The sequence below is a fragment of the Bombus pascuorum genome, chromosome 15 (assembly GCF_905332965.1).
Source record: "Bombus pascuorum chromosome 15, iyBomPasc1.1, whole genome shotgun sequence".
In the NCBI taxonomy this organism is placed as follows: Eukaryota; Metazoa; Arthropoda; class Insecta; order Hymenoptera; family Apidae; genus Bombus; species Bombus pascuorum.
In genome coordinates this window covers 1,134,821-1,149,221 of record NC_083502.1, presented here as the reverse complement: position 1 = coordinate 1,149,221, position 14,401 = coordinate 1,134,821, and the positions used below count along the sequence as shown (strand labels likewise).

The 14,401-nt window shown below is 28.1% G+C and overlaps 2 protein-coding genes and 2 long non-coding RNA genes across 8 annotated transcripts in view; 2 read left to right on the top strand and 2 right to left on the bottom strand.

Annotated features, from left to right (window-relative positions):
* The first annotated feature begins 257 nt into the window (after nt 1–257).
* On the top strand, nt 258–3,208 carry LOC132914961 (uncharacterized). Its single transcript, XR_009659736.1, has 2 exons — nt 258–2,869; nt 2,941–3,208. It is a non-coding gene; the product is annotated as an uncharacterized LOC132914961 (long non-coding RNA).
* A 1,274-nt stretch (nt 3,209–4,482) lies between these two features.
* On the bottom strand, nt 4,483–7,733 carry LOC132914927 (ras-like protein 2). Of its 3 annotated transcripts, none has more exons than XM_060974448.1 (5): nt 7,245–7,733; nt 5,652–5,739; nt 5,512–5,539; nt 5,150–5,361; nt 4,483–5,062 (listed from the first exon to the last, which is right to left on the bottom strand). In XM_060974448.1, exons 2-5 carry the CDS (start codon nt 5,718–5,720, stop codon nt 4,868–4,870), a joined length of 504 nt encoding a protein of 167 aa, XP_060830431.1. In that variant the 5' UTR covers nt 5,721–5,739; nt 7,245–7,733; the 3' UTR covers nt 4,483–4,867. The 3 variants fall into 3 exon arrangements, with proteins under 3 accessions (XP_060830431.1, XP_060830432.1, XP_060830430.1); XM_060974449.1 differs by lacking the exon at nt 7,245–7,733 and adding an exon at nt 5,939–6,851; XM_060974447.1 differs by lacking the exon at nt 5,512–5,539 and having other exon boundaries at nt 7,245–7,719.
* Nucleotides 5,726–7,563, top strand: LOC132914928 (uncharacterized). The gene is made up of 2 exons (XR_009659730.1): nt 5,726–5,828; nt 7,114–7,563. It is a non-coding gene; the product is annotated as an uncharacterized LOC132914928 (long non-coding RNA).
* Nucleotides 7,734–9,676: 1,943 nt separating the features above from the next.
* LOC132914925 (mediator of RNA polymerase II transcription subunit 26) overlaps nt 9,677–14,401 on the bottom strand; it is a 78,422-nt gene continuing 73,697 nt past the window's right edge. For all 3 annotated transcript variants that reach the window (XM_060974442.1, XM_060974443.1, XM_060974444.1), the window contains 3 exons: nt 13,722–13,796; nt 13,287–13,565; nt 9,677–12,762 (listed from right to left, as the gene is read on the bottom strand). In XM_060974442.1, the coding sequence (XP_060830425.1) occupies nt 11,557–12,762; nt 13,287–13,565; nt 13,722–13,796 (1,560 nt within the window). In that variant the 3' untranslated portion in view covers nt 9,677–11,556. The remainder of the gene's footprint in view (nt 12,763–13,286; nt 13,566–13,721; nt 13,797–14,401) is intronic.

Here is a 14,401-nt window from a genome sequence, read left to right as displayed (position 1 = left end):
AAAACATTTCAACGCTTCTATAAACTTTTTTCAATATACGTATATAATATTTTGTTTCATAAAGATTTCATCAGAATTCATTTGATATTTATTGCAAGCATACACTTCACAGAGGTTATTTAAGTATTTGAATAATCAATTATTATATTAGTTAGAGCATCTTTAACATTAATTATATGCTTAAAACTATTTATACTCAAACGAATATTTTTCTAAATATGTATTTGCAATAAATGTATTCTAATATTTACCTTTATACGTATTTATTTTAAGAGTGATTCCATATTTTATCAATATACAATGGTTCACGGAAGTACTTGAACGTTATAGAAATTGTGTGTATAATATAAAATACTGAAATCTCATTAGCATTGTAATGAGACATGACGATGATTATATTGATCTTTGAAACCAATCTGAAGATAGTTACAACATAGTCACTACAAACGTATATTTAATTCGAGACTAGTATAGATCATGATTAATCATCTTAAACATATAATACGTAAATAGTCGACTCTCGTTACAATGCTAATCGAATTTCAAAGTGTTTCATTTTTATGTAACATGCATAATATATACATAAATACTTCGTGAGCTATTGTATGTACAATCGATAGTATCGAACAAAACGAAGATCTATTGAAAACGATTGTATCTGTGACATAAAAAGAATGAGAAACTACATTATACATTATTCAAAGTGTAACACGCGAAAACAACGTTTTTACATTGATACGTACGTTTATATAATGCCTAGAGGAAAGCAGATGGTGGTGAATGGATGCACGTTTCTCTTTGCGCATGATAACGTTTTACTATTTTAGATATACTATACGGAATAATTTCTATCAAAAGTACTGAGGATTTGAATGAAATTTAGAAATGGAAAGAAAGACCTTGTATTGAATAACTGGTTTAAACACTAAATATGAACAATAACGATTTGCATTGCTTATATAAATACATACATTTACTTATATAAATGTAGAGATTTTATATAGACGCGCGACTAGTGAAACTCGGTAAAACTTGTACATTTTCATAGGAATCGGTCGCGTTTCCATTACATCACAATTTGCTTACTGCTGCGACGTTACACACAAACATACGCGTATCGCGTGCGTATCGTAAGCGTAGGTATAGATCCTGAAACGCGATTATCGCGAAATTCTCTCGAGGTTGCAACCACGATTTTGTTATTATCCTTATCAAAAAATATTCACCGATTACGTACGATAATTTCGATCAAATGTGTATTTCGATCATGCTGCGGTCTCGTGGCGGGAGATAGAGCAGGTTTACTTAGCGGTTTGGTGCTAGATGCACTTGATCGTATAGCCAGTAAACCATGCGAAATACACGGGTAAAAGTTACACAGGGTGGGAGATTCCTCCTTCCAGACCCTGTACGCACCACCGGTTCTCACCTTTATTCGAACCAACACCGAGCCAAGCTTGACCACCATACGTTATAGCCAATATATTTTCCAGTGGGCCAAGCTAAGATATCGGGGAGATTCTTTCTTCTCTCTGCTCTCTCCCCCTACTGTACAGATGTGGTTGCTTTTGTACATCTTCTTTCTACCAACGAACGTTCTTTCAGTCCGTTTTTACTGGTCATCTCCTTCTGCTCGGTCGGTATTGCTCCTTTTTTTCCCTCTCGCGCTCCCTTCTTTACCCTCCTCCTTAATCGTTATCCTGCAGGTTGCTTATCACTTTTTATTTGAAAATGCGCGCTGCTATTTTTAACCTGGGCATTCTTCTTCCTCGCAATCTTGTTTCTTCCCAGCTCGTCTTTCTTCTTACCGAGAAGTCCCGACGCTGTTCTCTTCTCTTTGGGCAAATAAAAATGTACTGTCGAGATCCTTGTATATAGATCTTTCTTTTCATTTTATACAGTAGTTGCAAAAAGTATTTGCATATCTTTTTAAATTTATCAATTAATTAATTAGGTACAAATGGATTACATTTTGTATTATTTAGTGGTACGTTTCATGTGACAGCGAAAATTTGATGATTATGAAAATTGAATGAACATTCTGATAAAAAAATGATTCATTGGAAAATAAGGTTATTTGCTAATTTTTTTCTTTTTTTCCTTTTATGTAGCCATTGTACTTCGTTTTATTTTTTCTTCTTAATAACGATACGGTACTATAATAATTTTTACGGACCATAAAAAATGTTGTTTGACTTAAATACCGCAAATATCGTCTTTTGCTAGATATTACGTACAATGATTCACAAAAATATATGAACACTTATCGCAAAAAACTTTTATGTATGCATGCGTAACATGTAACTTTATATAATATTTTGAGATTTCATTAATACTGTATTGAGTTATATTGATCAAATTTGAGCCATCTTAAACAAATAATAAATCTTAAAGATGGTTCCAGTGAATGTTAGAACTTATTAATATAATAAATAATTGATTACATACGTTTGTGATCTGTGCGATTTGTACGAAATATATATACTTAAACTAAACGTTTTGTAATCTTTCCAAATTTTTTTCAGATACTATCGATATAATCATGACAGTTGTCTTATTACAGTATTGATAAAATTTCAAAATGTTTTATAAAAAATTTCTTTCATGAGCTACTGTTTTAATGTTATCGTAAAACGAAACTGTTTACATAATTATTACAATAATTGTCGGTTTTTTTTTCTTGTATGTATATATTTCCCGTTGTACGCTGTCCATAGACGTACATTGACGTATGAGAAACTTATTAACGTCTAAACGTAAAATCTGTTTTCGCTTCAGGTGTTTTTTGTAAAATGAAAGTTGTACACGTAACGTCATTTAACGAAACAGAATAAAAATAAATGTATTCTATATAGCGCCGTTCATTCATGTGAGTGTGTAATGGGATGCGAAAAGAAATTAAAAATTCGTAATAACAGTTATATTTATTACTGATGTTAGTGTAGCTGGAAGTAATTGAGCGGATTCAATATTAGCCTGGTCTGGTTAAGAATAGCCACGATGGGAATCCCGTTTGACCACCTTGCGTGCCAGTTGCTTACTGACTAAATTAGGGTGAATGTTCCGTTGTGTAAAACTTATCGTTATTATTTCTTTTATCGAATAACAATATTAAATTGTCCGATTTTATTGTATTGATAATAGAGCTGTATTAATAACGTGAACGTAAAATATAACCTAATCAAGTAATAAAATTGCAATCTATAAATACATGGTACATATATGCAATTGTTTAATTTCCTTTTTCTCTATATATCTAATTTTTTGCACATTTTCTGTATAGAAATTGTTTTTAAGGTAAAATATTCTTGCAAAATCTATTTTGCAAAAATAATAATTCAGGGAACGCTATTATTATCAGAGAAGGTTAAGGAATAAAAGTCTTGTAAAAACTCGTTCGAATGTGATTTCAGTATCGAAGTTGATTTAAGTTGACTAATAAATAATTTATTTTTTAATTGTATTTGTACTCTTAAAAAGAAATTATTTGAATGCTAATATATTTTATATTTATTATATAATCAATTCATAATAATAATAGTAGATTTATAAAATGATTAATGAAATTTATTATTTACGATATTCAACTGTAGATATCCAACAAATTATAATTACTTAGTTTATAACGTTTTTATTAATTTTTTGTTACAATTTCGGTGTAAGAATGAATACAATTATCTATTTTCGTATTACTATTTATTAGATGTTAATGAACACATACTAAACTTATATATCAGTTACGTGTAAAAGTTTGTTACAAATACATTACAGTTTACAAAAATAAATATAATTTTTGTATTTTATATTAGCCTTGGAATTTTTATATTTGTATAAAATAATTAACTTTGATATATTATTACAATATAGTGATTAATGGCATATGAATATATTTTAATCGTACATGTATTTAATATAAAAAAATATAGATATATTGAGTACACAATTAATAATCATAACAGCAAACACGAAATTGTTTATAATAACTTACTTTCTATTATTTTAAGAGTAAAAACAATTTTTTACATAACACTAGAAAAATTATGGCAAAAATAAACATAAAATATTATTGTATATAAATAAACAAGTTCGATTAATTTAACGAACTGTTTTATGAACACATCAAAATATCATAAACTTTCTTAAACTTTACTTGCTGCAATCATGATAGAAAAATTAAATAATGACTATAAAATAACTAAAATTGTGTTAAATCAAAGAAATTATTAAAAATCTCACATTAGAGTTGTTATTGGCCTCACTCTTTGTTAGAATCTTATTACACTATATTAAATGATAATTAATATATATAATAAATATGTACATGCATATTTACAAATAAATATTTTAAATAATATTATACTTTGTTTTGAAAACCGTCATATAAATTCAATATATAGGGATATATGTGATCCATGATAGTATTAAATATATTAATATATTTAATATAAAACTTACATTGCTACTAATATACTTCTAATAAAATACGTCAAGTTATTTTTATTTCTTATACAATTAAAATTACACGATTTGTGAACTTTGTTATTACACTACACATTTCATAAATACCATTGTATTAATTCGTTTTAGAAGTGAGTACAAAGTATTTGTAGCATAGTCAAAAATATTATATTTGCTTAAAGCACTCTTTGATTCAAGTTGAGTGTATAAATTTCAAGTTAAAGTAATCTAAATGTTATTTTCAAAAGCACTTCAACAATCCCTTGTTTCAGATTTCAAATTCCTATTTCAACTTAAATATAAATAATAATCCTTATGATTTGATTGATTCCACAATTTCGATTTTGATTCAACCCTTTTGTACCATTGTATTAGCACAAAAATAAGTTGATTGAGAACACATTAGGCATTACAACATACAACATTTCTTTTTGTTTTTTTTATAGTTTAATTCAAGCGGTGGTCTTTCAGATAACTGAAACTTTCTGACAATTCTTACTAATTCGTGAAAGGCTTGGTCAACATTCATTCTTAATTTTGCACTACATTCAATATATGGAATTTTCAATCGACGAGCTCTATTTTGTGCCTCTTCAATTTGAACCTATACATGTAAAACAGTGAATATTAGTATATAAATATATTAATATAATGTTCTTTATATTAGATTTTTTATATTTTATTTACTTACAACTCTATGATAATCCAAATCAGCTTTGTTGCCAACCATAAGCATGGGAAATTCTTCTCTATCCTTTACTCTAAGTATCTGCCTATGGAATTTTAATATTTCATCGAAAGATGAAAGCTCAGTTATCGAAAATACAAGTAGAAACCCTTCGCCACTTCTCATATACTGTTCTCGCATTGCACTAAACTCTTCTTGACCTGCTGTATCTAATACTAAAATTACATAAATATTACTAGTTTTATTATTCAAAACATTCTACAATATATATGTAGTATTGTTTTTAATGTTTATAAACTGACCATTCTAACTTTTTCATAAAATATTCATTCTAAAATTGAATAAATAAGGAATTATACTCTTACAATAACAAACCCATGATTCATTATGGAACTGCATGAAAATTAATATAAAATAAGTTATAGAAGTTATTACAATTGTATTATATAAATAAATATGAAATGGTAATTAATATATAGCATCTCACTGTTATCATTTTACTCACTATCGAGTTTCGCAGGTATATCGTCGATAACGCACTGTTTGGTATAAGAATCTTCAATTGTTGGATCATAATCGGTTACAAAATAGCTCTGAAAAACATTAGTGAAATTAGTACAAAATAATAATCAAAAGCTCATTATAAATAATAATAAAAAATTATTGTGCAAGTAAATCTATCGTATATGTATAAAATAATTCATTATGACTATAAAGAATATAACTCAAAAAATTATAATTTATACAAATTTAAATATATAATATCTTAAATTATTACTTTAAAGTACATACAAAACAATCTCTGTTGCGTATTACTATATATGTATATCAAAATAATATATTATGCGAGTATTATAATATTACGTGGCTATATCAACAACCTTATCCCCAGTTATATATGACATAATCGATGATAAAAGTAGGCTTGTTCCTTTTTTTAGTATCCAGTGCAAGCGTAATTATGAAAATGTTCATATGCGAAATACAACAGCCCAATTATTTACCTCGACATATAAACATTATTTATGAAATATTTCTAATATAATTTATTATAATTCATTATTCGTTTCATTATTCCTTTATTTGAATTGATCGCGAATGACGTAGGATGTAGGACGCATGGAAACGAATCCGATTGACAAATCTAATATGCATAATGTACACAAATGTCATAAATACAGGATGTTACGGTAATTATGGTACATAGAAATTTCGAATTTCATTCTTCCGGAAACACAGTGTTCTATGAAAAAATTTTATTCTAAAATTTTATTTTCGACTTATTTTCATATGTAAAATAACCTCCTGTTAATTATTTGCTCTTGTCCAGTCCGGTATTGATCAAGTTTAAGTATAATTGACAAACTTTTAAACTCTCTTTTCTCGAAAACGAAATGTCATATGGAAAATTTTTATTGTATATTTTCGACTTATTTTTTCACATAGAATCGCCATTTTGTCGATGACTACTGCGACACCCTGTATATACATCATATATACCATTTATACATACATGTACGAAAGTATCGAAAGTGTTTGAAAATTTATTTTATAAATATATTATGTGCATTAGAACTATAATGAGACTAGTGTGGTTATAATAGTCACATTTGAAACCAAACCGAAAATGTATATAGAAGTTCCAAGACATTTATTGCAATATACACTTATGGTTGGTGAAAAATTAGAATACAGCATGGATATAGTTTTATACATACAACTAGTACTAAAAATTGTCTCACTAAATATTGTAACTTATTAATGCATTGAATAATTGATTTTGAATTGAGTAATTAATACTTTGGCAATATTTACGAAGTATATATTCCCAATAAGTATTAATGTAACTTTTATATACATTTTCAAATCCGTTTCAAATTTTACCATTATAATCACGATAATCGTGTCTCGTTATAGTGTTGAGATTTCAAAATATTTTGTATAACATATACATGCAAAGTTTCTAGGAGTAATCCATTACTTTCGTGAGCCACTGTATGTATTAAGAGTACACAAGCACAAACGATACGCACGGCTACATATACGTCTACACCCACCTACGTATTTGCTACACCTATTGGCCATAAAAAGTACTCACTTGAATGAATTGTATCGTGATCGCAGATTTTCCGACGCCACCCGCGCCAACGACGACGAGCTTGTATGTCTGCGCATAGCTTTGTTTGTCACCGAGCTTCGACATTTTTCATATGATCGACGAATTGTGGAAATTTCAGAGGAATACTGAACACATATTGAAAACGGCACGGTGAAACGTAGAAAAATACAAAATCGAGGCGCATTCACATGCAAGCACGTACTACTGCGTTCTTCTTAGTACGAGAAGAGCCCAGTATACCGGATCCTGGACATTTCCTTACTAGTAGTGTGTAGTCGAGAACTTAAACGTGACTAAACATCATAAGTCGCTCCTGTAAACGCGAATTTACTAAAAACCCGAGCTAACGAATGAAACGAGAGAGACACTAAAAAAAGTATCCCCCACCTTGTGTATTTGAACTTACACATGCATACGTTATACCATATCGTGCTATTTCGATTGATTGCGCAGTCGCTATTACAATACCGCCCTCTTATGCGCTTATGCCTACCTGATGTTGTAAAGTAAACGATTTCAAAATCACTCGGTTTTTACGCGATATCGAATGCATGATAATCTTACCGTGCTACATTGTTTCTAGGAACAAACGACTTTTTTCCAATTGCTAAGCTCGAGATATAAGAAAAAATCTTTATCTGTAAAGAAATTTAATTTGTTCTCTTGATGTAATTTATTATTATCACAACAAAATATTTACCATCTTCTATTTAAAAATTTTACTAATTAATTTATGAGTCATAATTTATAAAATTTTGAATTAATAAAAAAAAATTACGTCACCGTTATTCAATTTAATTCCTCCTTCATCCATAAATATTCTTTCTGTTGCACGTCTTGATACCTATTTTCATATGTTCGAAAAAAAAGTAATTCATAATTAACTAAAAAGTTATAATAAACAAAAAACATAAATCAAAATTATTCAATAGTACAATAATAAATGTATATCAAAATATTTTTCAATAATTGTAACATAAAAAATATACTAAAAGATATATTATATTGTAAAAGCATTAATATTAAGTTGTTATTGTTAATCCAATTGTTAATCAATCCAATATAGACTTATACTAAAAGTTTGATTAAACAGGAATAAATCATTAATATCGATATTTTTTACATCTGGTTTATTACTGAACTCTCTTAAATAGCATTGCTGTTTGACTTCAAGTATAGATATTTAAGCTCTGTTATTATTTAACAATGATTCAATCATACGGAACCGAATAAAACAAAATATTTCATCCTCAAATCACATTGACCGATATTATTTTATTAAGGGGTTGTTTCACTTTATTTAATCATTATTTCATAGAATATCACTTTTTTTCAACAGATTCTGTATTATGATAGAATTGCAGTGGTAAAAAAGGCACGGGATTTCGTTTCGAAGATAAACGCTTTTCATATAAAATTATACTGATCGCCGTTATTTTTTATGAAAAAGGACGTATGATCTCTTTCTTTTATAAAAAAAAAAAAAAAAAAAAAAAAACACATGCCATGGTTACTAACATATTTAAATGAAAATACCGTGATCAAAAAGGCATATCTTAAAATCTTAATAGAAATATACAATTCTGTTTATCATAGGTTATTGTTATCATAAACTTTTATTCGACGGATATATCGTCTTAGATTCACTGAATTTAATATTTCGTTACTCTAAAATAAAGATGCTATCGATGTATATTACGTAATAAGCGCATCATATACTCTGTAATCATAACGATAGCACAGCATGTACTTAGATCGATGGGAACCAGGGTTTGTTTAAAATTCATCCAATAATCTCATGGATCTTCATAGTGAACGATATTTATACATTGTTCGATAAAATGAAATTGTACTAAATAACAAGAGCGAACATTATTCTCAAATTTGATGGGGATGTAACTAACTAAAGTAGAAAATTAATATAATTAGAAGTAAAATAAATTATATCCAGAAATTAATTATAATAAATGAAATGATATACATATATAGATTGAAATTATCATAAACAATCGCTTAAACAATCTTGAAACTACTATGTGTATTATAGTATTTAATTATATTAACTTGTGTCTTTAATCTTAAATACAAAGGTATACACAAATGTCGGTATAAATAAAATACTTATCATATACTTGTAAAACAAGACATTGTAATTAATATAAATGTAACACGAGAAACTATAAAAATTTATATTATATGTACATCGTTTTGGAAATATTTCACTATATTCAACTGTTATTATTGTGATGCTTAATTCAAAAGAAAAATTATTTCAACGAGTGATCTCTCATTCTTTTGTCAATAATTGATGTTAACTTCAAACATTCAAAATATTCAAACATTTAAAAAACAATCATCATAAGTGAAAGTAAACAAAAAGGTAACTGTTATCATCAAAAAATGAACACATATAAAATCAGACATTTTCTTTTTCTAATTCATAATGTTTCACAAAGCTTTCATTATACATGATATAGTGGCATAATATGTACAATCTTTCTCCTGTTTTTTTTCTTTTTTTCTATTTTCTTTTTTACATAACACATAGTATTATTTGGTTATTACAGAAAATATTAATATATTTTGGTTCCAGTGTTTCCATGATTTTGAACGACGTATTTACATCTTTCAAATAATTTCAATCTTTCTTTTTGTTTAAAAAAATTACATAGCTTTGAAATATTTGTTGCATTACACTGGAACATTTGAACATTGCACATAACATGTTTTCCTTCCAGCAATATAATTATGTATGTGGGGATTTTTGCTGCAATTGTTCTAAAAACAAGAATTTCTTTTTTCTTTTCATTTAGACTTTTACTTTCATTTTACTATATTGTACTAATAACATATGAAATAAAATTGAGATAGAAAAATTTAAAACTTACTCGGATTGTATTACCTTTGCTAGAAGTATATGCAACATAATACTTTATTAGACAAATATTTTTTTTTTACTTTTAAACTTTAATTAAGGCCTCGTTATATTCGGTTCGACTACTTTTTACCACGCGCAAAAAATTATTTTTCATATTATATTTAAGTGACATCTGTACATTTCAATAAATACTTTAAATTTATAAACAGAATATTGTGTCAAAAAGCATTTGAAATATTATAGCGTTATCTTTTTGCGTGGTACAAGTATACATTTTGCCATAATCATTCCTTATACTTTTTGTGTAACATCATTCTTCAAACATATTGTAAAAATAATACAATTAACCAAAGGGTATGTCACAGCAAATGAAATGTAACTACCCATTATTTTTCATATATTCTTTTCAAATATTTGAAAATAATTCTTTTTTCCTTTATACATAGGCCAAAATGCACTATTTGATTCAATCAGTGTGCCTCTCTTTTCTTAGCAAGTGAATAAAATGGTTTGTACAATTTCTGAAAAGTGATCAATCATATTACAATGCTATATAAATCTTTTGTCAAAGAAAAATTCATTCTTTAAGAAAATGAAACATTATTGTTCTTATAAAAAATTTAATTATAATAAATTTGAAAAAAGTAATTTGCAGATTTTAAATAGTTTTTATAATCCGAATCTGATTTTTGCTACCATTTTCTTAATACAGTGATAATTTACACAATAATGTCAATGTTAATGAGAATAATGATATAATATACACAATGAAAGACAAGCATTCAAAGAGTACCTTTTGGACTCAAATACATTGTCACAGACATTGGAGCTAAATATTACATTAGAAGTTCCAAACATTACGTTTTTTGATTCTTAAATATCTTCTTTATGCCTTGTTCTGTATAAAACTTGCTTTGATAAGCCAATAATGAATAATATTGACGAGAATGATGATAATATTAATAATAGTAGTAGTAATAGTAACAACAATAACAATAATAATAAAGATACTCTTGTATTGTTGATGAACGTCTATGGTGAAGATGATAATGATGAAGAAGATGACACTAATAATGGTGATTATAACAATAAATGATTTTTACGAATAAAGTAAAATTAAGGTTTGTGACGACACGAATATCGTCGAGAATGATATTCGCGGGAAAAATGATTGCCAGTTACATATTTCTAGCGTGATTGGTTCACATATTCAAAGTATCAGTTTTAATTTGAATAATTAGGGAACGATAATGATGATAAAGGTGGTAATATAAAGAGCATTTATAGAAATAAAGGCAATCATAAATTGCAATAGAAATTGGTTTAATAGATTGATGACTAATCAATCTCTTTAATATTTATAGGGATTTTTCACAAATTTCAGGATAATAATAGAATAAGATAATAAAATTACTAATCAATAATAACATAAGGCAATATGTGGAAAACCTGGCCATTATAACTGGACCTTGCTAGCATCTGATGCCATTCTCGAAATTCTTCATCAGGCTGGCTATACACATTGTTTACACTATTGATTTCTGACACATCTTCCTTTACCTCTGGTTTTTCCTTACAAGTCGAAGTTAAAAACGATAATTTTGGTTGGAAGTTTCCATTCAGTCCTTCAACACATTGTGTATGTAACCTTTCTATATCCTCTGCAGTAATTTGTCTAGGTGGATACTCAGTACTATTTTGATCTTCTGTTGGTTCAGTTTCACACTCACTCCAATCTATTGAACTCGGATCTATTGGTGGTAACTTGGCCAATATTTCTTCAACCGTTAAATCTTGAGACTGTTCTAGTTGATTATTTTGAACATTTGTAACTGATTTTTCTTTGTACACTACACCTGATTCTTCACACTTAGATGGTACATCGAGACAGTTTTCTGTGGGCTTCAACCGACTTTCTGGTGAGGCTTCAGAAACTGTATTTCTATGGGATAAATTATTCTGAGGACCACGAAGGAACTTTGATACTTGTTCATTGCTACTCCTCAGAATATCTTCCATGCCGGATGATTCTACACTTTGACTAGGTAGAGCACTTGAATTAATGCTAGAATTGGTGCCGCGTGCCCGTAGATCAGCCAGCAATTCTTGCGTTGTCTTTAATTTAGGATTCCTTGAGATACTAGCTAGTTTTTCCTTTACACAATCTTCTAAAACCGGTTGCTTCTTCGTAGATTTACTGCCTTTCTTTCTACCACGTTTCTTTGGCCCTGATTCATCAGGTTTAGTGGAAGACTCCGTAAAATGATCAGAGATTCTTTCTCTAAATGTGGGGCTAGGCACTTGCATATTTGAATTACCACACACATTTTCGCCATTTAGACGTTGTTTTTTAACAAAGGTTTCACTTTCGGTAATTGAGACTGAATCATGACGCTGATAATTGTGTTGGTCCTTGGGATCATCTTTTCGAAGACGTTTGTTTGAACTGTGAGTTCGTGGCACTGCTTCCATCGAATGATGTTGGCTCGAAGAACCAAGCTTAGGTGGCACATCAGAACTTGTTCTGTGGTTGCTGGTTACTGTAATTGACTGCTTATTTGATGATGCATTAGGAGAATGTAAATGATCGCAATTCACAGATAGAACTGGACTAAGCACCTGCAATTGGAACAATATATTTGTTCTATTATGTTCTATGAAAATAAAAGAAAATGTTATATACAAGTAGATTAAAAGTCAATATAATAGTGAATATACAAATTAAAATTTGATCTGATAAAAATAACAAATATAAATACTTTTAATACTGTTGAACTTAACAAATTATAAATTTCTTGTCAATCGTGTTACTTTCAAAGATCAATTGTTCTTTTACTCTGTTAGCCTTTATTAAGTGTTGTTTTTCCTTCAATATGTTCTCCTCGATTTCAAGAAACAGTTTAGATATATTACCTACATATTACTTATTTTGCTTATGAATTTGTAACAAAGCATTTCTGAATCTACATTTATATAAAATTTTTTCTTTAATTCATTGGAAATTTAATCACATTAAAATGAAGAACATTAATAACTGAATATATTCAATTTAGAAAGATATTATAGTCACATGGTACACATATATATGTTTTATATTTAATATATATTATGTAAATAAAAAAATAAATGTTTGAATGACTTACTCTGAGTGCAAGCGTATCCCTTAACAATGGACTTTGAGACCGCATTATACTTCTTAATGCTGGACTTTGTGGTTTAAAACATCTTAATGCAGGGCTATGTGGTTTTGCTCCATTAAGAGCAGGTGGTGCTGTGTCTGCTGGTGTAGGCTGTGGTGTAGAATGAGCAGAAGGTAAAACCATATCACGCCATCTTCGTACCAAATCCTTCGCACGCTTTGCCAAGGCATCATTGTTTGTTTTTCGTCGAAGTTCATTGATGTATTTTCCAAGTCTTGTACTCTGACATAATTCAACAGATCATTTTTATACTTATGTCATTAACCAGAAAATTAATAGAAATAAGACCAAATGAATATCATCAAATTATCATGAGATGTAATTTCTGTCATTCTAATATATAACTTGTTTAATATAATATATTTGCAGCATTTTTACCTCAAGCACTTCTTTAGTGATCGTCGTCTTTTCCAGGGCCGTAATGACATCCACAACAGCTCCCATGTCGATGACCTAAAGAAATTTAATAACTGTGCCATTATGAAGTATTAATTTTGTAAATTAAATGTATTATATTTCTATACAAATGTATCAGTTATATTAAATTGCTAGAATTAATAAAATAATTATATTTTGTATATTTGAAAATAACTTTCAATATATATGTTATTCCAATTTCCTAAATATTTGAGGAAATAGATATTTATATAAATTATTAATAAATTACATGTTTTACATAACATATAAATAATTAATGACATTTCGTTGAGCTTGTCTTATCAAATATTTGATGCACACAACAATTAAATCATTTATTATTGAAAATAAAAATAGATGATCAACCTATATTAAGTTTACTTAAAAAGAAAATACTTCTTTAAAAATTTTAGTATTATTTGAAAGAATGCAAATTAATTAAAAGATAATAAATTCAATACTTAAAATATTTTAATGTTTTATTAATATGCAGAAAGTTTTAAAATTCTGATAAATTTACATCCGTGTTTTTAATCAATTACTACATTGTTAATAATAATTTGATAATTACATTCCTAGCAATACGTAACAAAAGATATTTCATTGCCTGATAAATTCGATCTTACAATAGTAAAATCGAA